This window comes from Diadema setosum, chromosome 4 (assembly GCF_964275005.1).
Source record: "Diadema setosum chromosome 4, eeDiaSeto1, whole genome shotgun sequence".
In the NCBI taxonomy this organism is placed as follows: domain Eukaryota; kingdom Metazoa; phylum Echinodermata; class Echinoidea; order Diadematoida; family Diadematidae; genus Diadema; species Diadema setosum.
In genome coordinates, this window is record NC_092688.1 from 29,352,941 (window position 1) to 29,380,740 (window position 27,800).

Sequence of the window (27,800 nt, forward strand, 5' to 3'; positions counted from 1 at the left end):
TGATTTTAATCCCTCATAAGTGTAGTTTTCTCTGAAGTCAAAGCTATTTCTTCAGTCTGTATTGATTTGACTTAGGCGAGGTTGACTGTAGTATCTATTTAAGGTTTTTGTTTCAAATGCTCTACATTCCAAGTTGCCTTGCCTCAACAGCCACTGGTGTAGGACTTTGTCAACTGTATTAGTGAAATCTCTCTGTTTCTTTTCCCTCTCTCAGACACATACTTGTCAAACTCAAACAAAGACAAGGCAAAAGAAGGAGGCACAAATATGGAGCAGACGTCAGTGAAGAGAAAAGGGTCGAAAAGGGACAGCACAGGCCCCGAGCCCAAGAAACATGCAGGAGGATTATCAGAAGGGGAGAAGAACTCAAAATCATCGAAGACGAAACAGAAGTTTGCAAAGGCAACCATGAGCAAAGGAGGGAGAGACAGTACCAGATTCCAGAAACCTGCTCCTAAGAGGCAGGAACAGAAGAACAAGTGGAAAGCAGGAGAGAAGAGGAAGAAGAATAAGGATGGCAACAGTGGTAAATCAAATGACAATTATTTACAGGAAAGGTTTTTTTTTTTTTTTTTTTTTTTTTTTTACAGATTTTCAGTGATAGCTGTAATTTGTTCATTAAATCATAGCATTTTTGATAGTTTGTATTAAAAATTCTAAAGAATGCATTTAATCAAAGCTTTGGTGGTCATCTATGGCAGCAATTCACAATTTTTTTTTGTTTTGTTTTGTTTTGTTTTGTTTTGTTTTGTTTTTTTTTACCTGAGGTCCCACAAAGTTTTATAAGTCCCAGTTACGTGTGTATGTAGAATACATATCTTTTTTCTTTGTCTTTTGGGAAGACATGGCAGCCCATCTGCAAGAGCTTCAATAGGCTGCAGCCCCCTGGTTGAGAAGCACTGACCAAGGGTACAATCTGAAACTACTGGTAGTGTGTTGTGGGACCTACTGTCAGAGGAAAAATGTCTAAGTAGTTTTTGTCTGAATTTTATTGTTGTGACCTAGAATGTACCATACCTGGTATGCATTGAATGATTTATTATCCGTCAATGATGATAAAACAATGCAAACCAACCAAAGACAGGCTTGATGACTCTAAGTTGAGGATGTTGACATCCGTGCTTGATATTCAGTGCATGAGTTACATACAATTTGTATCTCTTTCTCTGGAGGACAAATGCTTCATATTCTTGGGGCTTCCGCAAGTTAGATGGCGGAATTTATATCTCATTTACAGTATTAGACTCCATGCGACCCCTTTATCTTTCTTCAGATTTTGCTCTATTAGTTGTTTTATGTGTGGGACTCCCAGTTGCATTTCTTTTTTTTTTAGACAGATGAAAAATTAGAATTTAATTCTGGATTAGCTCCAATATTTTTTTTTTTTTGCATATTCTTTGGTATTAACAAAGGGATTACAGTTAGTGCATTCTAATATATTTTTTTTCTTGTTTATACATTGATGTTTTATATGCCGTGAAATATACATCTTTGTTGCCATATCAGAAATCTAGACATGCATTAATATTTAAACAACCAAGAGAATTCCTAGGAGATGTACTTGCACAGATGACACTAATCAGATCTGTACCTTGATAGTCCTCTATCTGTGACTCTTGTTGGAGATAGTTGCAAACCTAGTATTCTTATCCCTCTTTCCTTACAAACCATGAACAGGCAAGCCAAGAAAAAAGATACACCTTACTGTAGAGACAATGAATTTTTATGTCTATGCACTGTCCAGGCAGCCCTCATTTGTAACCATACAGTTAGGCATACTTGTGCCATTGTTTCGATGGATCTCCTGAACATCACATCATTCATGCTCAAAAGTATAGTGTGTGATGAGCCTAAGGAGTACTGTAAAACAAGGAATGTTCGCGTACATTTAAATTTCGCAAGGGCCAAGATTCGTGAAAGTAAAATGAACGCACAAGTTCTTGTCTGCACTACATGCATTGAATGCCAGTGGCCATTTGCAAAAATTTCATGCTGCCAAAAAGGCCGTCGACTGCAATTCGCAAAAATTTCATGTCGCGAAAAAGGTTGTCAACTCCAATTCGCAAAACTGTCATGTCACGAAAATTTTATGCCACTAAAATATCTTGCTTTACAGTATTCAATACGAATCAAAGATGACCTTTAACCTGGAGGATTTGAGTTCTTCTGCAGCGTGGTTATGTAATGCTTCTCTTCCACCCCACCTCCCCCCCCCCATCCCCCACCCCCATTCCAGAAGGCACCAAGCGGCCCAAGATGGAAGAGATGAAGAAGAAAGAGAGGAGACAGGTCCGGCGACAAGTGAAGAACAATTTTGAACTCGCGAAGAAGGCCAAGGCGAGCTGGGAGATAATTAGACAGTAAGTAGTGATGATGGTGAATGCAAGTTTTTGAAGGATGCCTGAGGATGTGGATGTGAATTGTTGTACATTCTTATTGGTTTATTGTTATTCTGACCAATAGCAACACTCAATGGTATGATATGTGTGGTATAATTTCGATTGTGGGTTTTATTTACCAGGGCCCTGTTTTATGAAGAGCTATAATTGATCATATACTGTAAAACGAGGAATGTTCGCGTGCATTTTAATTTCGCGAGCGCCAAGATTCGCGAAATTCAAATGCACGCGAAAGTTCTTGTCTACACTATATGCATTAAACGCAAATGGCAATTCGCAAAAATTTCATGCCACGAAATAGGTCGTCGCCTCCAATTTGCGAAAATTTCATGCCGCGAATATATCATGTTTTACAGTAGTTGATTTCTATCATAAGTCTATGACAGCCTGTGTGTCAAGGGATTTGAAAATTGACTTTATTTTTTTTTTTTATAAAATGGGGCCCAGGTATGTTAAATACTAAATTTGTATTTCTTTATTGTCTTGGTTTGTCGTCAGAGAGTTGAAGATAAGTAGATAAGCTTGATTAGATTCCTGTAAATTTATGGTATAAATGTGTGTGTGAATATTTTGATTGAGATTTGCTATATTAGTGCAAAAAACAAAACAAAACAACAACAACAACAACAACATATTAACATTTGTTCCCAACTTCATTTTGATGAACAGACATGACTGCAAAGCAGAGACAAGGAAAAAACACATCAGTGAGCTGTGTGAGCTGCTGAAAGGCAGGGTCATGGAAGTGAGTAACAACTTTGTTCTCGTAACCTTGGCTTAATTACTTGTAAACTCATTAACTGATGTGACGATTTAGTTTTAAAAGATTCAAATGCTCCTATTGTATAATGTCAAATGAACTATCCCAATGTTGAAATTAGGTATAGTTTGATTTAAATAATCTGCTTCTTTTTTTTCTTTTTCTTTTTTTGACTGAAGCATTTTCATACTGTACTTATGATGTTACTGTATTTGAAAGGAGCCAAGCTCAAATGTGTTCATTCAATTCTATGAACTTTTCTAAGGTGTGCTACCAGTTAACGTTAGTATACTTAACCTTGGGTGTATAGAAAATATGTGTCATAACAAAACAAGCTTTGTCCACAGTGAGGCATTTATAGACACTTTACGATGTCATAGGCAAAATTTCTGACAAATATATTCCACAATTTACTTGCAATTACTAGATCTTACACCCTGAATCTTTGTGTTTACTGTAAAAGTGGATATTTTTCGCGCAACTAATATTTCACGCTCGGCCGGGTAAGAAGAGTTTTGCATATTTTTGATTCCGTAGAATCAAGACGTCAACTACTGGAACATATGGCAAGCAAAAATATTTGTGTGTTTTGATTTTCACGCTAGTTTCTGGTTGCGTGAAATGCACAAACATTTCCATTTTTAGCTCACCTGAGCCGAAGGCTCAAGTGAGCTATTGCGATCGCCCTTCGTCCGGCGTGCGTCGTCCGTTGTGCGTAAACTTTTTACATTTTCATCTTCTTCTTGAGAACCCCATGACTGATTTTCACCAAACTTGGCAGGTACCATCCCTAACGTTAGGGGAATAGGATCTCAATTTGTTCAAATGGGCACCATGGCTCACCTTGGGGGCCCCAGGGGGGCCCAAACCCCCTAAAATTAAGGAATCTTTAAAAATCTTCTTCTCTAGAACCAGAAGTGATAGGGCTTAGTTAATACTATGAGTTAGTACATTGATGACTGTAGTTTTAAGTTTGTTCATGGGGGAATCAGGGGTGCCCCCCTTGGGACCCAGGGGAGGGGGCTTGGGAGGGGTCCTAATGGGGCCTAACGTTAAATTGTACATTTTCATCTTCACTTTGAGATCCCCATGTCTGATTTTCACCAAACTTGGTAGTTAGCATCCCTAGGGGGATAGGATCTCAATTTGTTCAAATGGGCACCATGGCCCACCTGGCAGCCCCCAGGGGGCCCAAACCCCCTAAAATTAAGGAATCTGTAAAAATCGTCTCTAGAACCAGAAGTGACAGGGCTTAGATAATACTATTAGTTAGTACATTGATGACTGTAGTTTCAAGTTTGTTCATCATGGGATTGGTGGAATCAGGGGTGCCCCCCCCCCCCCTTTTTGGGACCCAGGAGAGGGGATGGGGATGGGTCCTAATGGGACCTGAATTGTACATGTTCATCTTCTTTTGGAAAACCTCATGATGAATTTTGACCAAACTTAGCAGGTAGCATCCCTAGGGGGATAGAATCTCAATTCCTTCAAATGGGCACCATGTCCCTCTTGGGGGCCCCTAGCCCCCCCCCCCCCCCCCCCCCCCCACATTGAGGAATATTTAAAATCTTCTACTCTAGAACCAGAAATGGTAAAGCAAAGTTAATACCATGAGTTTGTACATTGATGACTTTAGCTCCAAGTTTGTTCATTGCAGATCCAGGGCTGCCTGCCCCCCCCCCCCCCTCCACCCTGGAGTTGAGGAGGGGGGATCCATATATGCAGACCTAAGTTTCCAATGTTCTCAGGTATGAGTGTGCAAGAATGCATGGAAGGTGAAATTGCGATACTCAGGTGAGCGGGTGACCCCCGGGTCTCTTGTTACAGTACCTATCACAATCTTTTAATTCAGGCAAAAAGTATATCAATGTTTCAATGATATTGCCTGAGCTATGTCTGTTAACATAAAACTGGCTCTAGTCAGCCAGTGATATAATAATATGATACTGTTTCCTCATGAGTCATTGTGCAAAATTTCTCTTTCCGCATTCTCTTGCATCAGCTGATGAAAGCACACGACTCTGTGAGGGTCATACAGTGCTGTGTGCAGTTTGGAACACCTGAACAGAGGACTCAAATCTTTGATGAGGTCAAAGGTCAGTCTTGCCTTCTTTATTTTAGACACTTTGATATAATCATGGCCTTTATTGCAGATGTTGCATAGTTCTACACCACATGTAGTAATTTGAACCACTGTACTATGTAATATTCAATTTCTTTATTTTTACCTCCGCCAAGGGAGGAGGTTATGTTTTCGTTACGGTTGGTTTGTTTGTTTGTTCGTTAGTTAGTTAGTTAGTTTGTCTTTGTGCAAAATAACTCAAAAAGTAGTGAACGGATTGAGATAAAACTTGCAGGAAAGGTTGAGAATGGCACAAGTAACAAACGATTAACTTTTGGTAGTGATCCGAAAATTTTTGGGGAATTTATGAAGGATTTTTGATATTTTGGCAGATAGGGTCAATGAACTTGGGAGTTCAGGCTGCGCGTATTTGAGGTTTGCATGTGCGCACTAAATTTGCATGCTCTAGTTTCTGCTAGGGTGAGGCGCGCCGTGCAGCTGAGGGTTTATGACGTAACAAAGGCTTCTATATCGGGAAATCGGGCGACTTTCAGCACACAATGCATGCTATAAGTACATATGTACGTATGGGTGGAAATCACTGATATCTCTATGGAAGAACAAGATCAGTGGTGGAAATGAGCTGCATGCTTGGCGGAGGTCTGTGCTCTCAGAGTGCTTCTCTAGTTTCCATATTACTATTATTGTCTTATTTGATGATGTCCCTTGTCTCCATTGCATATGTTTAAATATTTTGCTTCCCATGGTATAACTTGATACAAGTACCGCTTATTTTTGAAGTATGTGCAACAGTAAGTTTTATATACATGTATTTTCTTGTTTCTCCCCTTCCTTCTCAAAAGAGTGAAATTGTTGAAATCACGAGTGATGGCCCTCTAGTAATTTCTTTTGATAACAATTTTTGCAGAAATGTCAACTAATCTCTCGGCATACCTAGACCAGTTCTTAACCCTCACTCCTCAACAGAGAATGCACAGATATTCAGTTGTTTCTATGCTATCATTTCTCCTTTCTCAAAGATGACATTGTTGAGCTGGCAAAGTCAAAGTACGCCAAGTTCTTCGTGCTGAAGATGCTTCGCTACGGCACGCGGGAGCAGCGCGCCTTCATCATGCGCGCGTTCCACGGCAAGGTGTGCCAGCTGATTCGGCACAGCGAGGCGGCAGAAGTGGTGGAGGAGGCGTACAACAACCACGCCAATGCACAGGACCGGTCCGCCCTCATGGAGGAGTTCTACGGGGCCAGGTTCGCCGTCTTTAAGGTAATTTAATTTGATTTGATTTGATTCATCGATTCTCTGCATGGCATCATGTACAATTCTTAGTTTAGCAATATAATCAAACATAATATAAACAAATATAATACTCAAAATAGCTAGTTTCTACAATTTTCATTGCACATACATCTGTGACATGATTATAGTATATGTGTTATGAATTAGAGTACAGAACTGTTGCCAAATAGCTATATTGCCAATAAAAAGCTATAAGCTTGACCCTTTGGCAACCGATAATACAATACGGTATAAATGCAATGGCCTATCTAATGCAACGAATAACTCAAGGGAGATGGGTAGGACCAGGACCTGTGGATAGTGCACAGTTGTGAAGATGCGCCTTGGGCACATTAGTCATGTTGAATTGGAGCATTATAAGTACCCTGTATTATTATCGTGAGTAGATGCGGAAGATCCGTGGTTCAATTCCACACAAGGACTAGTGCATGTTTTTAAGTTATATTCAGGTCCCTTTGATATATAGTTACTGTGAATCAAAATCTGTCTGGAGTGAGCATCAGCTCTCAGAAGGACCCACTCACCAGAAACTTTCATGTGACCAGTATTTTCTAATCATCTTAAAGGGATGGTATGTTATTGGTTGGGGTGAGGGTTCAGCTTTTAAGTTTTTGCTAGTTACTTAGAAACCACTTTATGAAATGTTGAAGAGCATACAATTCTAAGAGGAATTCAAAGTTTATTTGATGAAAATTAGATCTGAAATGGCTGAGATATCCAAAAAAAAAACAACAACAACAACAACAACAAATCCCAATAAAAGGTAGGTCTTACCTTTTATTAGGATCGCTCTGTTTTGGATATCTCAGCCATTTCAAAACAAATTTTCATCAAATAAGCTTTGGATTCCTCTAAGAATTAAATGCTTTTTCCTATTTCATAAAAGGTTTCTCATTATCTCATAAAATAATCATCAAAATAGGTTGGAAACCTTAAGCCCCATCTCAACCGAAACTGTACCATCCCTTTAACCTGTTGTGTGCTTTGAGTGCTGAATAGACAAAAAACTCATAGCATTGCACACACTGCCCAAAGTCCCTTGTACAGAAAGGATTTAGCACATGGTGAACTGCAAGTCTGAGGTTCCTGAGTCTCTCACAGTGAAAACGTTTGGAGAATCTCAAAGTGCTTTCACACATTCCAACAAAGGATACGGTAGTCATGGAACAGAGTAGTCTTTCCTGCAACATGTCATCACCTAGCAACACGTAGCAATCCCATTGCATTCTTCCTATGAAATTGTCATAGTTTACTAGTAATGGTATCTTTTCTGAATTGCTCTATGTGTTTTAATAGTAACATAATGATCTGAGATGCACATCTATTGATCTGAATATATTTAGGAAGACTCTGTTAGAAATATAATATTTATTTTGTGTTTTGGCTGTCTTTGTTTCAGGCATCAGGCATTCACACCCTAGATGACATCCTAGAGAAAGACCCCACTATGAGGCAGAGCATACTGGAACACATGCTGAAGATACTCACACCCCTTCTTGACAAGTATGAGTTACTAATGAATGACTCTCAAACTGTGAAATTCTAGAGTACTCAAAACCTCAAGTGCTGCATTTATTGGTGTATGAACCAGACTTTTGTTGTTATTTTCTAGAAATACCCTAAGGATAAGCCTGCTCGGAGTTAGCTCATAGGCACGTTGGTACGAATGACCTTTCTTTTTTTCTCAGTCGGTTAGGGGCACTTCGCTCATTTGCAGGACAACATTATGCATAAGTTTTATGTAACAATATGTTGGATTTAACAGTTCTGTAAAAAAAAAAGAAGAAGAAAAGAATGAACAAGCATGGGCCAGATGACCAGAATGATCCATCATTACCTACATGCCTACTGGTACGAATGACCTTTTTTCTGCACATGCGCAAAGTTGAACTCCAAACTGGCTGATAGGGGATGCGGGTTATACATGGTAAATTCTGCTCACAAAAATAGTCTTAGTCTGAGGCATAGGAATCTGGAGGATTTGAGGTGATACATCACATGATATCTGTGTTTCCAGTTCATGCCAAGTCGATGTGTGGTGGAGATGTGACCTTATATTCTGTGTTATGTCACATGTGCAGGGCTGTGATCAAGCACACCATGGTACACAAGGCCATCTACGACTTCCTGGTACATGCACCAGAAAAAATGCGAGGGGTGAGTTAGGTTGATTTTTAGAAGTTCAGAAGTTACTGAAACTTTTCTGAAGCCCGTCATCATTTATTTTTTCAATTCATTTTTGTCTGTATGTGATAATTACCAGAGCAATAATGGTTCAGTGGATCAGACCTAAGACTCTTCATTGTTAGGTTCCTGGCAGAAATGGATGCACCCTCAGGTTTGTCATTTAAATATTCAGTGCCCCGTCAATGCTTAGGAGGGGACTTCAAGCCCTTGGTCCAGAGATAGAATACACAACACCCAGACAAAACATTAAAATTGAATCCAAGCACACTTCATGGTGTAAATGTTACCTCCATGTCTACTCTGTCTCATCTTTACTAACACTTTGATTTTTAATACTAAGTAGCTTCATGAAATAACGATGACTATTTAGAGAATCATTGCATTACTGTAAAAATTTTAAAAATAATGAATTGAATGGACAACATTGCATAACATTTCTGAATGTTTCTGTCGATCATTTAAAACTGGCCTCGAAAGCACACCACTTTGAATGCTGAGTACCTTCATGAAATGACAGCAAAAAGAATAATTGAATAACTTTAACAACTTGTAAATATCAAAATAACAAAGTGAAAGGACAATGCAAAACTGTTCTTGATGGTTCTTTAGACCGTTTATAACCGTTCTTAGAAATGAACACACACTCTCACACTGAATTTAAGGATGTTAATCTCAGTTGGTGTCGCATCTGCCTCCCAGTCCAAACAATGCTGGTTCGAGTCTCGAGTCTGGCTGAGCAATGTTGTGTGTACCATCTCGTCTAGTAAGAGGCTAACGCTCTGTCCCTCAGTATCAACCAGACACATTGTGCCATACGAGGAAGAATAAGCAAACAGTGAATTTTTGTTCACCACATTTTTTCTTTTTTGGCAGGAACTGATAGAGTCATTAAGGGAGGTGGTGGTACAGATCCTTCACACACTGGACGGAGCTCGGGCTGCCATGTACTGCCTCTGGTTTGGAACTGCCAAGGTAAGAATACAATATGTTCTCATTTTATTTTTCAGTCCTATTTTCATGGAGCCATTGTAGAGTACTCATAATTTTTGTATTTGCCCTCATGCTTATTACTCCACTTTTTGTGCGCCAATTAGAAGAAAATGAATGGAAATGCAATGATAATAATAATTTGAAAATATATGGGCAGTGATGCAAGAAAAGGGCCCTTGGGGCATGGAACACCGAAAATGAGTTTTATGGCCATATTGTAGAATGAACTCTGACGTATTTAGATATATGCAAACTGCTTTCTGAATTCCACTCCCAAATGCCTCAACTATTGCATTTAAAAAAAGCATGTTTTGCCCAAATACTGCCACTTTTTGATGCGCCTATGCATTTGCATGTAGCTAGATTGTTGATCTTTGTTTATGCGTATTGGTTTGTCAAACTTGTCAAAACGCCGTTTTATGGCCTTTGTGCATGGAAGCGCTAAGGGCCCTTTTCTCGCATCACGGCTCATATATATTATAAGTACAAGTGAAGCAGACCAAACATCAGCAGGCTTGCCTGCATTTAAAACTTTGCTTCTAGGAAAAACGTGATTTTAAAACATGGTTGACAGAGGGGGATTTTAAAGAGTTTCTCCTGAGGATGTTTCCGGCCCGGGCAAAATTCTTGTGTCTCGCTGAGCAACATTGTGTGTAATTATACCGTCTCCTCTAGTAAGAGGCAAGACACTCTGCCCCTCAGTATCAACCAGACTTGGACTGTGCTATTGCACATCTCGAGCACAGCGTGTCTCTTTGCAATTTATACTCTCATTGGTACAACTGTGACATTATTGAAACTGTGTTTGAGATCGTGACTGGGTTTATGAGACTTTCAAATCCTTGTTTTCTAGGGAAACATGTTTTTGAATCACACCTCCACTGTGCGTATCAAAACCATGTCTCAAAATGGTGGTTGTACACAGTGTAATCTCGACTACCGTTTATAGCAAGATTTAAATCACGAAACCTGGTTTCAAAACCAGGTTTAAGGCCAGAAAAGTTTGCTAGAAATGCAGCCATAGCTGAAGCATTCTTTACAACACAATTACAGCTGTGATATATTTTTTGTCATTTGTATCAAGTGAGGCAAGTTTGTTGATCCTGCAACAATTTTCTGAGCCAGAGTTGTGTCTATCTATAGTATCAACTACTGTATATGCCATATATTCATTGAGTCTAATTTTTCACTAATCGGGACTTCCCATCAATTTCGCAAGTGGTTGAATTTGCGGTTGTGAAGTACAGTACTGAATGTAGAAATGTATGCATGCACATCACATTCATGTTGGGATGAGAGTTGATATTTTTGTGTGTTTTTAGATTTGCAAACAGCACCCGACTTGCAAAATTCCCGAAAATAAAAACCTTGTGAAATATTCAGCCCATACAGTAATTGTGGACAATCAGCGTATATCACAAGCATAGCAAAGTTGTGACACTATTAAGCAGTGGGAGGTGATACATGCTTCTAGCTTTTGTTTTATCCCTTTATCATGAGACTCAGACTAAAATGCCAAATGTTGACATTTGTGACTTCCTGTCCTTTGATTTGCGTCAGGACCGAAAGATCATCATCAAGTCTTTCAAGACATACGTGACAAAGATCGCCAAGGAGGAGTTCGGGCACAGGGTCCTCCTGGCCCTCTTTGACTCCGTGGATGACACCAAGATTGTGGGCAAAGTCATCATTGAAGTGAGTATGGGGCCTCAAAGTTTTCCAGTTCAATTATGATATATCAGGGCCCCGTTTTATCAAAAGATAAAATCGATTTTAGATTTCCTTACCACACAGGCTGCCATAGACTTACAGTTGAAATCAACTATATAATCAATTTTAACTCTTCAGAAAACAGGGCCAGACCTCCCAACCATTCTGAATTTGGAGGAAAGAATCTGAATTTTGACCATTCCCAGCTCTTATTTCAATAGAGTTTCCTATTTTTCCATGATTATTTTACTACATGATCCTGCCGTGTATGGGAACTGCTCTTTCTTTCCTCACTGTTGCGCCAAATCATCCCTATTTTTCAGTTAGAAAGGTTGGGAGGTCTGTGGTATCATTAGCAGAAAGGTTCAGGAGGACATGTAAACAAGGGCTAATCATGCTGTAAGGAGGGGGGGGGGGGGGAGGGAGTTTGCCTCACGAAAAAATCATAGGCAAGACGTGTGCCATTTTGCTCACAACTGCCGAGCTTCATCGAGCACAATGAGACACCAACACAAGGGATGTCCATCCACCTCCACCAACAGTGTGGCAATACATCTTAGATGAGATCCCACCTGTGATGTCCGTGAAGGAGCCGCTAAACCGGACTGTCAACCAGTGGACGCAGTAAGGCGCCCTGCCGGGGCCCGTCCTGGAAAAGATGGCATGCTGCCATCTAGAATTTTGCATGCACGTTATAACTTACATGCACGTACCACCATGTCTCATTGTACGTGCTTGACGAAGCTCAGCAGTAGCCAGCGAAACATCATACATCTTACCTGCAATTTCTTCACGAGACAAACAATTATTTTTACCCGAAACATCATAGAATTTACTGCGATGGTCAACCTCTTCACAAAAGCTACTTAGTCAATCATGACCCACCCCCTTTTTTTTTCAACAGGAGCTGATGAAGTCTGCCTACGAGGTGGCGACAGACCAGTACGGCCGTAAGGTTCTATTCTACCTCCTCGTCCCGAGAGATCCGTCTCACTTCCATCCGGACATCGTCAAACAGCTGCAGAAAGGCGATGACAACCCAGTCAGGTAGGGACGGAGCTTATTATTGCATATACATTGTATTCCTGAAAAGGGGGATCTGCTGCATAATTGATGCTCATTTAGACACACAGGGGGTGCAAATTCATTTTATGATTCAATTAAGAATCAATTCTCTTATCAGTAAGACTCCATGTCCTTTAGCATAGCCTGTCTCTCAAACCAAATGGCCTGTGTTTAATTTCAAAGTCCAACTGAGCAGTGTTGTGTGAAATCATACTGTGTCCTCTAGTAAGAGGCAAAACACTCTGCCCCTCGGATGGGGCATAAAATGGAGGTCCCTTGAGTAAGTTAGTCATGACTTATGCGCATAAAAGATCTCACTTCATTTAATTCATTGCAAAGAGCAGGGTTGTAAACCAGTGAAGTGGTCCGCTTACCTACCCACAAAAAAAAAAAAAATGAAAAAGAAATTGGGCAAATGATGCCAACCCTGTGTGGTTTACCCCAAGTGACTCGCAACAGTTAGCAAATGGTATCAACCACGCACATTGTGGCATACTAAGAAGAAGATAGAATTTTCAAACACACTTCAACATTGCTTTTAATGCAAAGCTGTGTTTGCATGAAAAATTAAGTGATATTACATCAGCGTGTCAAGATTCTGTGTACTGTAAATAGTATTTCGGTTTTTGTAATTTAATACCAACAACATGCAAGAGAATATGACAACCCAATGCAGTGGCGGATCCAGAGGGAGTACACAGCCCCCCCTTTATTTTATGTTAAAACAAAATAAAGAAAAAGAAAAAATGGAGGAGGGCGTGTGTGCTCGCCTTTAATTTTGTAAAAACATCCCCCCCCCCTTTACGGAGTTTCTGGATCCGCCCCTGTAATGTCAGCAATTTGTGATGGTAGGCAGCTGTCAGTCTTGAAGGAAATGCAAACCACCCTCTTGTGTTCGTGTCATTGTAGTAAGAAGGACAGGACAGTACGGAGGAAGGAACTCCTTGAGGCGGCCTCCCCAGCCCTCCTCAAGCTGCTACTGACCCACACCAAGGAGATGGCGTACAGCAAGTCCAACAGTCAGCTGGCCTTGGCTATCCTGGAACATGCACAAGGTAATAAAGTGACATACGACCTTCATGCACCAAAGCCAGGCGTAAACCCCCTGCCGCCCACAGGTGGGAATTCCCAGGAACATGAATGCACAGCTCATCATGTTTTCCTTTGCGATGGGTTAAGCATTTTGCATGATTAAGTTGCCACAAGAAAGACATAATGAAGCAACAAGTATTGCGAGGACTGGAGAAAGCAGCCAGAAATGATGCATCACTCATTACCCCAGGGTACCGTAGTACCCCTGGTAACCGCGTTGTGTAGCGCCACCTCAGGTCCACTCGAGGACAGCCAGAGAAAAATGCATGCACTGTGTGTGCGTGGACATAGTCATTCCCATGCCACTGCATGTTATACTATGCGTGCATGGAAGCTGCGATACCACTAGCGTGTGCTTTAGTGCAGTGCAGTGCAGTGGCTGGCGCGCACTAGCTCCAGCACCAAAATAATTTGCTCTTTTTGGCACCCAGGGTACAACCTTTTTAAAAAAAAAAAATAAGTCAACAAAATGGCTGATTTTTATTTGGTACCCCACGATACCATTTATGTCATCAAATGCTTCAGCTTCACTCACACTGAAAAGAATTGACCTCTTCATCTACTGATTGGGAAGAAGATATTTTTGTCTCCATCTGGATATGGTTAATTTCTTCTTTTATTTAGTTTTGATGGGATCCTTTGATTGTTCCAATTTTAAATGGGTAGGGGGTTATCTATTTGCTGTCCCTCTCCATGTTGCCACAATTTCCTCTAGTGATATGTTGTGCATTACCCCATTTGCCATTATCAATATAACTGTGATGATGATGATGATGATGATGATGACGAGGAGGAGGAGGAGGAGGAGGAGGATGAGGAGGATGATGAGGATGATGATGATGATGATGATGATGATGATGATGATGAGGTGGTGGTGGTGGTGGTGGTGGTGGTGGTGGTGGTGGTGGTGGTGGTCGTAACTAGTTATGATGTTGATAATTATGATGATGATGGTGATGGTGATGATGATGATGATGACTATGATGATGGTGATGGTGATGAAGATGATGATGGCGATGGTAATATACTGGTGATGATGATAGTGATGCTAGTGATAATGATAGTGCCAAAGAGCAAATTTTACCCCTGTTCCTTATGGGCTCTGACAATTTTCTTCCCACAAATTGCCATCATTATAAATTCCTAGCAGAGTGAATTCACTTGAGGAAAGAACAACGACAAAGGAACTGGAAATTGTTTCATTGTTGTAAATATTTTTCATAAGGCATGTATCAAGAAGGATCTTTAATCCATGTTTTTGGAAGGCACTAGAAATTTCTCTTCACAACCTGCAATCAACATGTTGCGTTCAAATTGTCCATACTTTCAAAAAGGAATAATAAAAGCTGCTAGGAAGAAAAAAAAAAATGTGTGTGGTTACGGCAGGTTTTTGCCAAGGCAGCTCAGATTACTACAAAGGCACCTTTACATTACTATTAAAATGGCACCTTTTATCTTCCTTCTAAAAGGTGACAAGAGTTCGTCCTTTGCCATGTTTGCAACGCTAGCTGCGGAGGATCTCGTACCCATCCTGGTCAATGACCCCAGCAGGATGGACGAGGTGAGTGCGTAATTGACCTTGGACCTTTCCACATCTTCATGTCATAATGTCTTGTGTACTGTCATTAGGCAATATTTGAGGCAAAACGTCAGCAGTTTATACCCATTTAAAGGCACTATATACCATTTGCAGATAAAACAAAAACTAGCTGTAGTGCTTCTAAATAGTTCTAAAATGTGAGTTAGGGATGGAAACGACCAATGTAACATTGTTGATCAGTATAATCAATGTTAAGTATTGTTGAATACAGTCAACCTCGGATACCTCGACGTCGGATAAGCCGAATATCGCTTACCTCGGGTGCAAAATGAAAGTCCCGATTGTTCCTATGGAGTTTCCGTGTATTAAAATTCGCGTAGCTCGAAGAAAATAACTCGAAGTTCGGTTACCTCGAAGTGAAATCTAATGTCCCGATCTTAATTAACTTATTGTTTTTCCCAGCATGTTGCTCGAATCGAAATTGCAACATCACTCAGCATCTCCGATTAAGCACGCGTGGACAGCTGAGACATGTCACAAATCTTTTCACACTCGACTGTAAATATTCTTAACAATCGCGCGCCCAAAGAAATACCCGGTAGGCCTACACAGCTAACAAGAAAAACCCCCAACACCTACCTAGTACACACGTACACGATTATGCACATAGCACCCGTGCCAATGGAGGAGTGCTTACGTTAACACTACGCTCTTTTCTTTAACCACTGTGTTCTGATTTTTGATGGCGATACCGAGTAGTCATACCGTGCGCGTAGATTTCTTAACCGTCGTGGCGCACCTGCTTAGGTGTTGACGGTCCACTGTTCTAACATCAATCTCCTGCGTAGTGCCTATATTTTGACTTTTTTGGGGCCTTTCACGAAGTTTGTTTCATTCATTTATTCTTCCCCGAGAACGCAAGCTCTGAAATTTTTTTTTTCCAGCAATGCGATTATGAAAATAGTGTGGTATATGATCTGGAAGTATAGGCTGAGCATAATAAAGAATGGAATAGACAGGGCTCCACACTGACTTTATTGGGTCACCAATGTCATTGATTTTTATTTTTTGGTGATCGAGAGTAAAATCTGCTGACTAAAAAAAAAAAAAAAAAAAAAAAAAAACCCGAGGAAAACATTAGAAAAACTAAATCGGCCCTACTAAACATAGAAAAATTAATATTAAGCATTATTGACAGATGCCCATGTCTTAAACAAATGAATAGAAAATTCAATCATCTTATTCTGTGTTTTAAGATTTAGCAATTAGGCGTAGAGATTATTATAAAAGTTGATGCTTATACTAGGAGGTTAAAACTTACGTTTGAAATGAGAAAGCATTTGCTGACATTTGTTAGCATTCGAAAGTTACCGTTATCATTTTCTTATCGTAAAAGCAATCATCCAACATATATTAGTATGTATTGTTAGCACCCTACGGAGCCGAATATAACCGTTAATCATTTTTAAATGTAAAAGCAAGCAACCGACATTCATTTTAGCATCTTAGCGGAGCTGAATGCTATCCTTATCCATTTCCAAACGTGAAAGCAAACATCCGCTATATGTTTTAGCATCTTACTGAGTGGGTTAATACCGTTAATCATTTCCAAATGTAAAAGCAACAATCTGTTATTTATCCTTGCATCGTAGGGAGCAGAATATTACGGTTATTCATTTCAGACATCCGACATTTATTTTATTATCGTATCCGGAGCCGAAACGTACTGCTGTCCACTTCCGAGAGTGAAATGAATCATCTGACAATTATTTTATCATTGTAAGGAGCCGAATGTTACTGTTTTTCATTTTTGAATGTCAAGGCAGACATCAGACATTTATTTTACCATCAAACGTAACTGAATTACCATTATCAATTTCGAAATGTAATAGCAAATATCCAATATTCTTTTAACAACGTATGGGGCAGAATGTTACCGCCATTCATTTCCGAACATGCCAAACGTAAAAGCAATCATTCGACATGTATTTTGATAACTTGCGGAGCTGAATGGTATTGCCATTTACTTTCAAACGTAAAAGCAAACATGCGGCATTTATCTTATCATCTTACGGAGTTTGATGTTATTGTTATTCATTTCAGAACATTAAAGCAAATATTCGACATTTATTTTAGCATCTTCCGGAGCTAAATGTTATTGCAATTTACATGTACTTTCAAATGTAAAAACAAACATCCAGCATTTATTTTATCATCGTTAGGAGTTGAATATTATTGTTACTCATTTACGAACGTCAAAGCAAACATCAAACATTAATTTTACCATTGAACGCACTTGAATGTTGCTGTTATTCATTTCGAAATTTAAAAGCAAACATTAGAAAGTTATTTTAGCATCGTATGGAGCAGAATATTACTGCTATTCACTTCCGAACATAAAAGCGATCATCTGACATCTATTTTAGCATCTTCCGGAGCCGAATGCTATTGCTATTTCCTTTCGAAAGTATAAGGAAACACCCGACATTTATCAAACCATCGTATGGAGTTGAATATTAGTTTTTCATTTCCGAACGTCAAAGCAAATATTCGACATTTATTCCAGCGTCTTCCGGAGCCCAATGTTATCCTTCATTTTCGAACGCAAAATCAAATATCTGACATTTCAATTAGTTTTAGCACCATGCGGAGCTGAGTCTTATCGTTATTCATTTCCAAAAGTATTAGCAAACATCCGACATTTATTTTAGTATCATACCGAGTCGAATATTACCGTTATTCATTTCCAAAATTAAAAGCAAACATCTGACATTTATTTTAGCATCTTACGTAGCCGATTGTTACCGCTCTTCATTTTCAAAAGTAAAGGCAAACATTCAATTTTTTTTTTAGTGGCGCGATCGGGCCACCAAAATCTTTATTTCTGAAATTTTAATTTCAATTCCGATTTTCATTCAATTCATTCATATAAAAGTCGGTTCAATTCCAATTGACAAGCATGCAAACAATCAGTAGGCACTACAACAGATACTATGTTGAACAACGAAAAACTTCGGATAAGTCGAAGAAAATTCGACGTACGCGTACCTCGAAATTCGCGTACCTCGAACCATTTTCTTCAGTCCCGACGAATTCGAGGTATCCGAGTTTGACTGTATATCAAAGGTGAACAAAAGGTTTTATTAGAACTGTTTCTACAATAAACCATCTACACTTACGGTTTATTGAGAAAAATAATGATATCTCTTTATATTTTAGGCTTAATTGCAATTTTTTTTTTTTGGATATGCACTATTTATATGTTAGGATGTTTTGTGATACAACTGACCTTCACATATGCATCAAATGTAATAACTCAAAACATTTTTAAACCACTGCTCCCAATGGTAAACAGTACATCTAACCTTATGTGTACCTTTCAGTTTGAGATGGAATTTCCAATCAAGAATGCAATTTATTGTCCCCGCCGAACGAGTTCGAGCAGGGGACTATGAAACGGGCTCCGTACGTGTGTGTGTCTGTGCGTCCGTGCGTCCGTCCGTGCGTCCGTCCGTGCGTCCGTCCGTGTGTGATCAAAATGTTCAATTTGCTACTTCTCTGTCATTTATGAGCCAATTTTGATTCTGTTTGCTTTATATGATAGCACTACATGGGAGCTTTAAAACTTCTACACAGAATTTCAGTTGTGACCTTTGACCTATATTGTACATTTTGCTAAAAAATGCTACTCCTTCGCCATTTCTAACCCGATTTCGATTCCGTTTGCTTTATGTGATGGCACTAGATGAGGACTTCAAAACTTCTACACAGAATTTTGATCTTTGACTTCTTTGACCTTTGACCTTGATTTTTGACCTATATTGTACATTTTGCTACAAAATACTACTCCTTCGCCATTTCTAACCCGATTTCGATTCCGTTTGCTTTATATGATGGCACTAGTTGAGGGCTTCAAAACTTCTACACAGAATTTTGACCTTTGACTTCTTTGACCTTTGACCTTGATTTTTGACCTATATTGTGCATTTTGCTACAAAATGCTACTCCTTCGCCATTTCTAACCCGATTTCGATTCCGTTTGCTTTATGTGATGGCACTAGATGAGGACTTCAAAACTTCTACACAGAATTTTGATCTTTGACTTCTTTGACCTTTGACCTTGATTTTTGACCTATATTGTACATTTTGCTACAAAATGCTACTCCTTCGCCATTTCAAACCCGATTTCGATTCCGTTTGCTTTATATGATGGCACTAGTTGAGGCTTCAAAACTTCTACACAGAATTTTGACCTTTGACTTCTTTGACCTTTGACCTTGATTTTTGACCTATATTGTGCATTTTGCTACAAAATGCTACTCCTTCGCCATTTCTAACCCGATTTCGATTCCGTTTGCTTTATGTGATGGCACTAGATGAGGACTTCAAAACTTCTACACAGAATTTTGACCTTTGTCTTCTTTGACCTTTGACCTTGATTTTTGACCTATATTGTACATTGGCTACAAAATGCTACTCCTTCGCCATTTCTAACCCAATTTCGATTCCATTTGCTTTATGTGATAGCACTAGGTGAGGGCTTCAAAACTTCTACACAGAATTTTGACCTTTGACTTCTTTGACCTTTGACCTTGATTTTTTGCCTATATTGCACATTTTGTTACAAAATGCTACTTGCGGCGGGGACATATATTACGCACCGCGTAATTTCTACTTTTCCTTGTTTATTCAGAGTTTGTCATATTTTGTTTCTCATATTCTGATATTATGCCATGTATTTTGGCTTTTTTTTTGTTAATATATATATCAACATTGCCTCTTTGAGGCATGTCATACAGATGGTAGTCTCCCTGTCAGATGATAGCCTTTTCATATATTTAGAGTGTACAAAATTCAGTGAAGAGATGATGATGTCTCACTATGAATTTGCCTGACTTTTTGATGTACTTTGATGTGATACCATCTGTTCTTCCACTTGCTAATGCTTGCAGATGCACCTTGTGGAGCATCCCTCGGGCCATTTCCTGGTGAGGAGGTTGCTTGCCTTTGAGAAGTCACAGCGAGAGAAAGAAGGTATGTTGGCCACACATCACACAGCCAGGGCATGTTTATTGCATTTGCGTGTAGAATTTAAAAAGATACTGTACGAGCTGAAATTTTCGCGTACAGATATTTTCGCGAATTGCTACTTGGAGGACATTTTGGCGTGTTGTTAATTTCGCGGTTGCGAGGGTCTAACTGAACTTAGCTATTAGCGCGTTGTTATTTTCGCGTGTTGTTATTTTCGCGGTTCAAAGGCGATTCGCGAAATTCGCGAAAATAAAACCACCGCGAAAATTTCAGCTCGTACAGTACTGAATAGATAAATAAACTTCGTAGTCCGGGGTTGACTGCCAAGGACAAGGATTATATGTTGATATTTTCAGGTTTTGTATACTCATGTGCAGTTTATGTTGTCCCAGGATTCTCAATACTTGCAGACTTTCACTGATAAGGAGATGTGTGTAACATACTTTTATGATGACTTTTCTGGTGGGTGCATTTGTAAAAGTTTCTTCACTCTTGTGTATTTCTTTGTTTTGTTTGAAATCAAAACTCTTTCATCAAGCTGATATGATTTATGCCACATTATATTATCTCTACGTGTATCACTGTATCAGTAAATGCATGTTTTCTTGGGAAATGAGACAATATGAATTCATAAACGTGGAAAAGGAATTAACTTCAAAATTACTAAGGTTTGTCAGTTGCACCTTTTTTCCATTTTTTTTTTTCATTTTCGTACTACCGAACCTTCTGCAGTTCTGAATATATGTAGCAAACCTTATTTCGTTTTCAGATTGATGAACCATTGAAGCAGCATACATTATTTAATTTCTGGATTGCCAAATCCTTAGAAAAAAAAAAGCTTGATTTCAAATTTCAGTCTGATGAACCTTAGACATAGTGGTGCAAATGGCTGGATTTACATAATACTGTTTCATAATACTGACAAACATTTAGGTGCACAGAATTTGCTGTGTGTTTTGGAGTAACAAACGTTTTGAATAATGAACGTCACCAGTATATATTCACCCTCCTCCTTGTTGCTGTTGTGTGCGTCAGGTGCGGAACTGAAGTCGACGCTCTCCGATTGTCTGCTGGAGGAACTCTCAGACGAAAATATCAGGTCCTGGGCCAGGGTCAACAGAGGGGCATTTGTGCTGGCAAGGTATTGTATGTCTTCTTTATTATTCTGCACAGTGCAAAGTTGGGTAAAGTGGGGGTGCTGTGGCATAGTGAATGAGAATCCTGACTCCCATTTGGAGGACCCGAGTTCCATTCCCACCCAGTACTTACGTCCTTGGACAAGATGTTTTTACTCGCAATGTCTCTCTCAACCCAGGTGTAATAATGGGTACCTGGCAATGCTGGGGTAATGATAATAGCAGGGCCCTCTGGTAGAGCAGTGGCAACACTGAAGAGGCTACCCAGGTTAATAAAGAAGACATTAGTATTATTATCGGGGGGGGGGGGGGGGGAAGGGGGGCGTTTGAGGCATCTTTCTACATAACTGCTATTTTCAAAGGTTGTGGTGAGACTCACAAAAGGGATGTGTGACACAAAGGCCTTCAGATATGGTACATTGTATATAGGAAGGAATGTTCAGTGGAACATTTGCTGCAGAGTTTCAATTTTGGGTGTGTGCAATCTATTGTTTGATATTGTGTCTCCTTTTGCATGAAGAGAGATACCTCAACAAGAAAACATCAAAAATTCCTTGATAGTTCAATCTGTCTAATCATGGTACATGCAGGTACCTGTTATTTGATAATCCAATATAACATTATCTATAAAAAAAACAACAACAGTAATTTGTATGGTGAATGAAAGCAATGCTGTACGAGCTTGATTTTGCTTATACCAGACCAGTCAAACAGATGTTTCCCTCCCAGTTTTTAAGCAACATCACTCTAACACACAGGTAAGGGAGAAGGCTCATTCCAGTGTGATGTTTGTGCCTACCATTTAACAACAAACTGGCTGACGGTGCAGCTTTCTCTAAAATTATGAAACAATCTCCCTCCTCCTCAAAACTCTCACCAGCAGTTGAAAGAAATCAAACATACTTCAGAGTTTCGAGACACATCTATTCTGAAACCCCATGTACTCATTGAACTTGTATTGTCACTGCCTTTTAGTTTGTACAAATATTGACTCTAATGCTACACCCAGGGATGATATCTCTAATCACTGTGTATCCGTTGTAAAAAGACGGTAGATTGATACCACCAACCATTACTATTGCCATTATTATTACCATAAAAATTTCTTGCAAAGGTAGTGAGTTACCACCCCCTTTTATTTTCAAGTACTCTGATGATGTATCAGATCTTACCCTTTAAGGCTGCTTTGGTGTCTAATGCCTGAAGAGCAAATGCCAGATTTATAATTGCTCGTAAATACAGTAAGTGGATTGAAATTCAGTGGGATGGGGGACAAGTATTTGTGAACATTGTGTACTTGAAATTTATGTAGTACCAAACCCTTTTCAGTTTGTATCATTCATGTGCTCTAACAATGTGGAAACCATTAAGTGAAGCAAAAGCACATTGTGATGGAGTCAGTGAGAGATGGAGCGTGTCTGACAGGCATATTCGGGATGGAATTGAAAACAACAATCCTTTGTCTGGAGAGTGAAGAAATACTCGCTTGAGCGAACGAGAATGCAGAGACATGGCGTCTTGTCTCGCACAAAGGACTGCAATTTGCAGGGGAACACCGATCCCGTGAGGTGATTACAGACAATGCACTTATCCACCCATCATCCACCCACGAAACAAACAAACAGACAAACAAAGAAAGACCCCCATCTTCCCCTCCCTCTCTAACATAGAGGGAATAAGTTTGATGTTTCCCCGTTATCTCTCTCCTCAAGCCTGGCGGATTGCGGCAACGAGGACGCTACCGAGAGGATACGCACCGTCATGCAGGAGTGGGGGAAGGGCTTCGCCAAGCTGTCGTCGAAAGGCGTGGCGGTCTTGAGAGAAAAGCTGCAGATGGACTGATGCCATCGACCTCGGATGAACTTTGGAAACCTGTAACACATGGACTCAAGTTGTGGAGGATAAAAAGAGATGATGAAGGACTGTTGAGATGATCCTCCTCCGCAAGATATTTACGAAGTGGAGAATATGATGTTAGAAAGGAGAAAGGAGAAACTGAGCATAAGGAGAAGAAAGAGACGAGTGAAGAAATGAGTTGGAATAATATTAACCCGTTGAGGATGGACTGATTTTGCTATAACATGCACTTCCCATAGACACCTGCCCAAGTATACTTGGGACTAGTCTTCAATGGGCTAAAGGGATGATACAGTATTGGTGGAGAATTGGGCTTTTAACTTTTTGCAAGATACCAAGAAAACACTTATGATATAGTACAGAGCATACCATTTTAAGAGGAATTCAAAGTTTATTTGATGAAAATCGGGTTTGGAATGACTGAAACATTAAAAAACAAAATTAAACAAAGCGATCTTAATAAAGTGTGGGTCCCACACTTTAGTAGAATCGCTCTTTTTTGGATATCTCAGCCATTTCAAAACCAATTTTCATCAAATAAACATTGAATTCCTTATAGAATTACATGCTCTTTCATATTTCATAAAAGGTTTTTCATTATCTCACCAAAAAATGTTAGAAAATTAGGTCTCAACCAAAACTGTACGATCCCTTTAATCAAAGAAGATTGATGGGATTGTGAAATGAAATACAGTCAACTCTTTGTGTGCCTTGATGTAAATGTCCCGTGTGTGCCGCACTATTCTGATACTACTATGCATGAGCGCTCTTTGAAGACATCCTGTCCCCCCCCCCCCCCCAGCCATGTAACTTTTTGCACAAGCATTCGTGCAAGAAACGCAGCACTGCAAAGTCGTGGAGGAATTTCCAACCTTTGCTGTGATGTAGACTGTTTGACAAGGCCGAGGCCATGACACTCTCAGTGTACTGTGGCATATTGCGATTTATCAATCGGTTTGCGCACGGTAGCACGTTCAAGCAAAAACTTGCAAAGTTTTGGCAAGCAGTTAAGCAAATCAGGCTTGTGAAATGTGGCACACAAAAAGTTAACGAGTAAGTTGAGATTTAGAGAAAGAGTGAGAGGGAGCGATGGCAAGAAAGAGAAAGGAAGAATGAAGGAAGGAATGGAAAGAAAGAATGAAGGAAGGACTGAAGACAGTTAAAAAGACAGTATGAAGACCCTTTGTGTAGGGCCTTTTGATTTTAGCATGTGTAATATGATATGAGCAGTACACCTTCAGCAGTACGCCTTCAGAAACAAGCATCCGTGTTGTGCTGATTGGAGCAGTTGTCATGAACCCAGTCTTCCGGAGGAAACGTTTCCATCGACAAATTCATTCGTGTGATGTGATTGCAGGTGTCCTGGAGACATGGAGTGCTGTGAAACCTGTGTCTATGTCAAATGTCAAGTATTACCTCACTTTACCATTTGCCAAGTTAGAATATTGATGCGTTGGCCCGTATTCACAAAGATGGTTTAATGTTAGTCCACGATGAATGCTAATTTTCTTTTGCATTAGTGCATGTGACAGAATGCGTATGTCAACAGACATCCAGTAACCACCGTCCCGTTGATATGCACGTAGAAATTGTACACCTATTTCATGCTAATTTTTTCACCCACGGACCTTTTTAATCACCTTTGTGAATACGGGTAATTATCTTTCATATTTCTGTAAGTTTTTAGACCTTGCTTTCAATCTTCCTGTTTTGATTTACACAAATGATTACTATCAGTTAAACAATGATTTGCTATAGAACTTTTGTCGAGAGCAGATGTCAGATGCAACCTTTTGGATATATACATTTTCTGCAACATATGTTTTCTTATTCTTCCCTGTCGGCATGTAGGCACACTGTGACATGTCTTGTCTTAGTACCAGATTGGTGCTTTGTTTGCGTGCTGTACAATAAAGTAAATATATTTGGAGTAGCCCCAACTTTGGCTTTATTAGTGCCTTTCTTGTGAAATAGTTCTGAATTCCAATCAGGAAAGACAAAATTATCATATACCATGTGTCTTTCATAGCAAAAGTCTTTGACACTGATACATGCAGTAGTATTGTTTATGTCATACTTGTTTTATTCTCATTTGTTTGGTTTTGTTTTTGTTTTGCTATGGAAATGGTAGATTTACATATTAGTTACATTGGCTTCTTGTCAAGCTGCACAGACGGACTATTCATTGAAACCAACCCTCAGAAATTATATTTGTGATCAAGGTGTCACTAAACTGCAGTGATTGTATGCATTAGTGTTGAGAAACCTACCTGGCATATTGACATAGACTTTTTATTTCCATTGACCTAATCACCTTTATTTCAAGTTGGAAATGGGTAAAAGATGTGAGAACGAAATGCTATTTTTAGAATTAATTTAGTTCACATTTTTTCTTTTTCACAATGCAGTGTATGGTTTTCCCCAGCTAGCAAATATTTGTCTTGGAAAGATTTTTTTTTTTTTTTTTTTTGCCTGTACAGTTCAGCAGGTTTCTTAAGACTTCCGTCAGGCATTTGCAATCACTTTGGAGTCATAATGATAACAAGTCAATTAAAGAAACACTGCAATGCAAATTCATGTTGACTGGTATTGATCCTTCATACATTTTCCGTGATCATCACTAAAGGGGGTATCTCACTGAGCGGCTAATGTTTGGGAACATAGCCAAGTTTAGGTTATGTCAGAGTTTGTAAACAGTTGCAATCAAGTTTGTGAAATTTTGAACATGTTCACAGTTTCTTTGCAACAAGGAAAATCGTGAATTTGATTGCAACTGTTCACCAACTTGATTGCATCTGTTTTAATACGAACCCTAACAAAACCTAAAATTCGCTACGTTTGCAGACATTTGCTGCGCAGGGAGATACCCCCTTTATGTGGCCAAAAGAATATCTAAATACAGTGTATATTCCATATACTAAGTATTTTCTAATCATTTTTCTACTATTTTCTTTCAAATTAGATGAGTACGCCCACCATAAAACCTTCTATACAAAGATTCTGCCTTTGTATCATCTGTCAATTACTAATAAAGTTAAAAAAAAAAAAAAAACCACAAACATAGCATGGAATGTGCTATCGCCTAGACCGAGCAAACATGCAAGTTTCCCTGCAATGCTTTTGTTGATTATGTTAGTAACATGGACTCGTGCCAAGTTATTCTCAATCTGGAGAAAGGTGCATTCTAATGTCTTTTGTTAATCATATTAGTACCTCAACAATGATTGACAGATGAAGTCACTGGCAGAATCTTGGTTTAGAAAGTTTGTTGCGAGCATATCCCAAGTAATCTTAAAGATAATGTACAAATTACTAAAAAATATACGGCACTTATTTAGATATTCATTTGGCCACATGTGTGATGTTGAGGGTATCATTAATCAAGGCAAGTCAGCGGGTATTTGCATTGCTTAGTCTTGTGTCTTTTCTTAATGATATAAATACTTTAGCAATGATTTACTGGTGATGTCATAAGCAGAGTACTGGTTTAGAAGGTTGTTTGTTTTTTTTTGTGTGAGCATATCCAAGTAACTAAAAGAAAAAATGTATAACTGCGTGATACTACACTGAACACACGCACGTGCACACACACACACACACACATACACACACACACACACACACACAGATGTTCCCACGAATCAGTGATTATGGACACAACCAAGTCTGCAAATTAAATGAGTTGCTGGCTACTGTCTCGCCTCATTACCTCTCCACAAAGCTCATTCCCATTTTTAAAAAATGAAATCTCTAGAAATATCCTGTACCTTTTGAATTAGATTATTGTAGTGTTGCAACATCCTCGCAGTGGGTCATTTGGTACAGTTACTGAAGTATTAATCAAAGTCATATGTATATATATATATATATATATATATATATATATATATATACAGATATATATACATACATATATATATATATATATATATATATATATATATATATATATATATATATATATATATATATATGTATATGTATATCATTCATTTTGTGTAAATAATAGGATTGCTGTTTGACAATGGCGCCAGTGCTGCAGATTGGTAGGAGAATGTGGCTTTGACCGATACCACTATTTCGTGCAAGCTAGTGAAAAGTGAAATACTATAATTATTTCTTATTGTATGTTCGATTTTAATTACATGTTTTCTTTTACAATAATTCTATATTCTATTAACAAACATACCAATTAGCGATAAGCAGTAGACTCACGCGTCAGCGGTATTTCTCACGCTCACACGCCTGGCAAGTTTAATCTCACGCCTCACACAAAAAAAAATTCTTTAATATGGATTTCCAACCACCACCAAAAAAGTCAATTCGAGACAATCTATTTTATTACAATAATTCAAAATACTGCATTTACTGTGCACCAGACCGCACGATTTAAAGCTTTAAAAACCTCACTGACGTTGACTTATAGGGCACTGTTCATACATGTAGTTTCCCATGTCGACGCGGAACAGTCTGCTGTTTGGGTGCTGGTAGGGGGGTCCTATTTCCTTTGTCTTTTTGGTAGGACCCTACAGTGTATGTGTTGTTGTAATGATGTATTGATTTTGATAAGTTATTTTTGGCTTTAATCTTGAAATTGTTTTGGTGTATACAATTAAGAAGAAAGTAAGTAGGCATAGAGTGTAGGCATATTAGTTG

At 39.1% G+C, this 27,800-nt stretch overlaps 2 protein-coding genes across 2 annotated transcripts in view; one reads left to right on the forward strand and one right to left on the reverse strand.

Annotated features, from left to right (window-relative positions):
- Positions 1–27,800, reverse strand: part of LOC140227098 (uncharacterized) — a 274,166-nt gene that overhangs the window by 175,259 nt on the left and 71,107 nt on the right. The window lies entirely within an intron of this gene.
- LOC140227096 (pumilio homolog 3-like) lies at positions 224–25,084 on the forward strand. The gene is made up of 15 exons (XM_072307525.1): positions 224–526; positions 2,237–2,360; positions 3,069–3,144; positions 5,162–5,255; positions 6,262–6,503; positions 7,936–8,039; positions 8,618–8,693; positions 9,597–9,695; positions 11,274–11,408; positions 12,328–12,470; positions 13,398–13,543; positions 15,050–15,141; positions 20,073–20,154; positions 21,187–21,292; positions 23,000–25,084. The coding sequence occupies exons 1-15, from the start codon at positions 268–270 to the stop codon at positions 23,127–23,129; spliced, it is 1,908 nt and encodes a 635-aa protein (XP_072163626.1). The 5' UTR covers positions 224–267; the 3' UTR covers positions 23,130–25,084.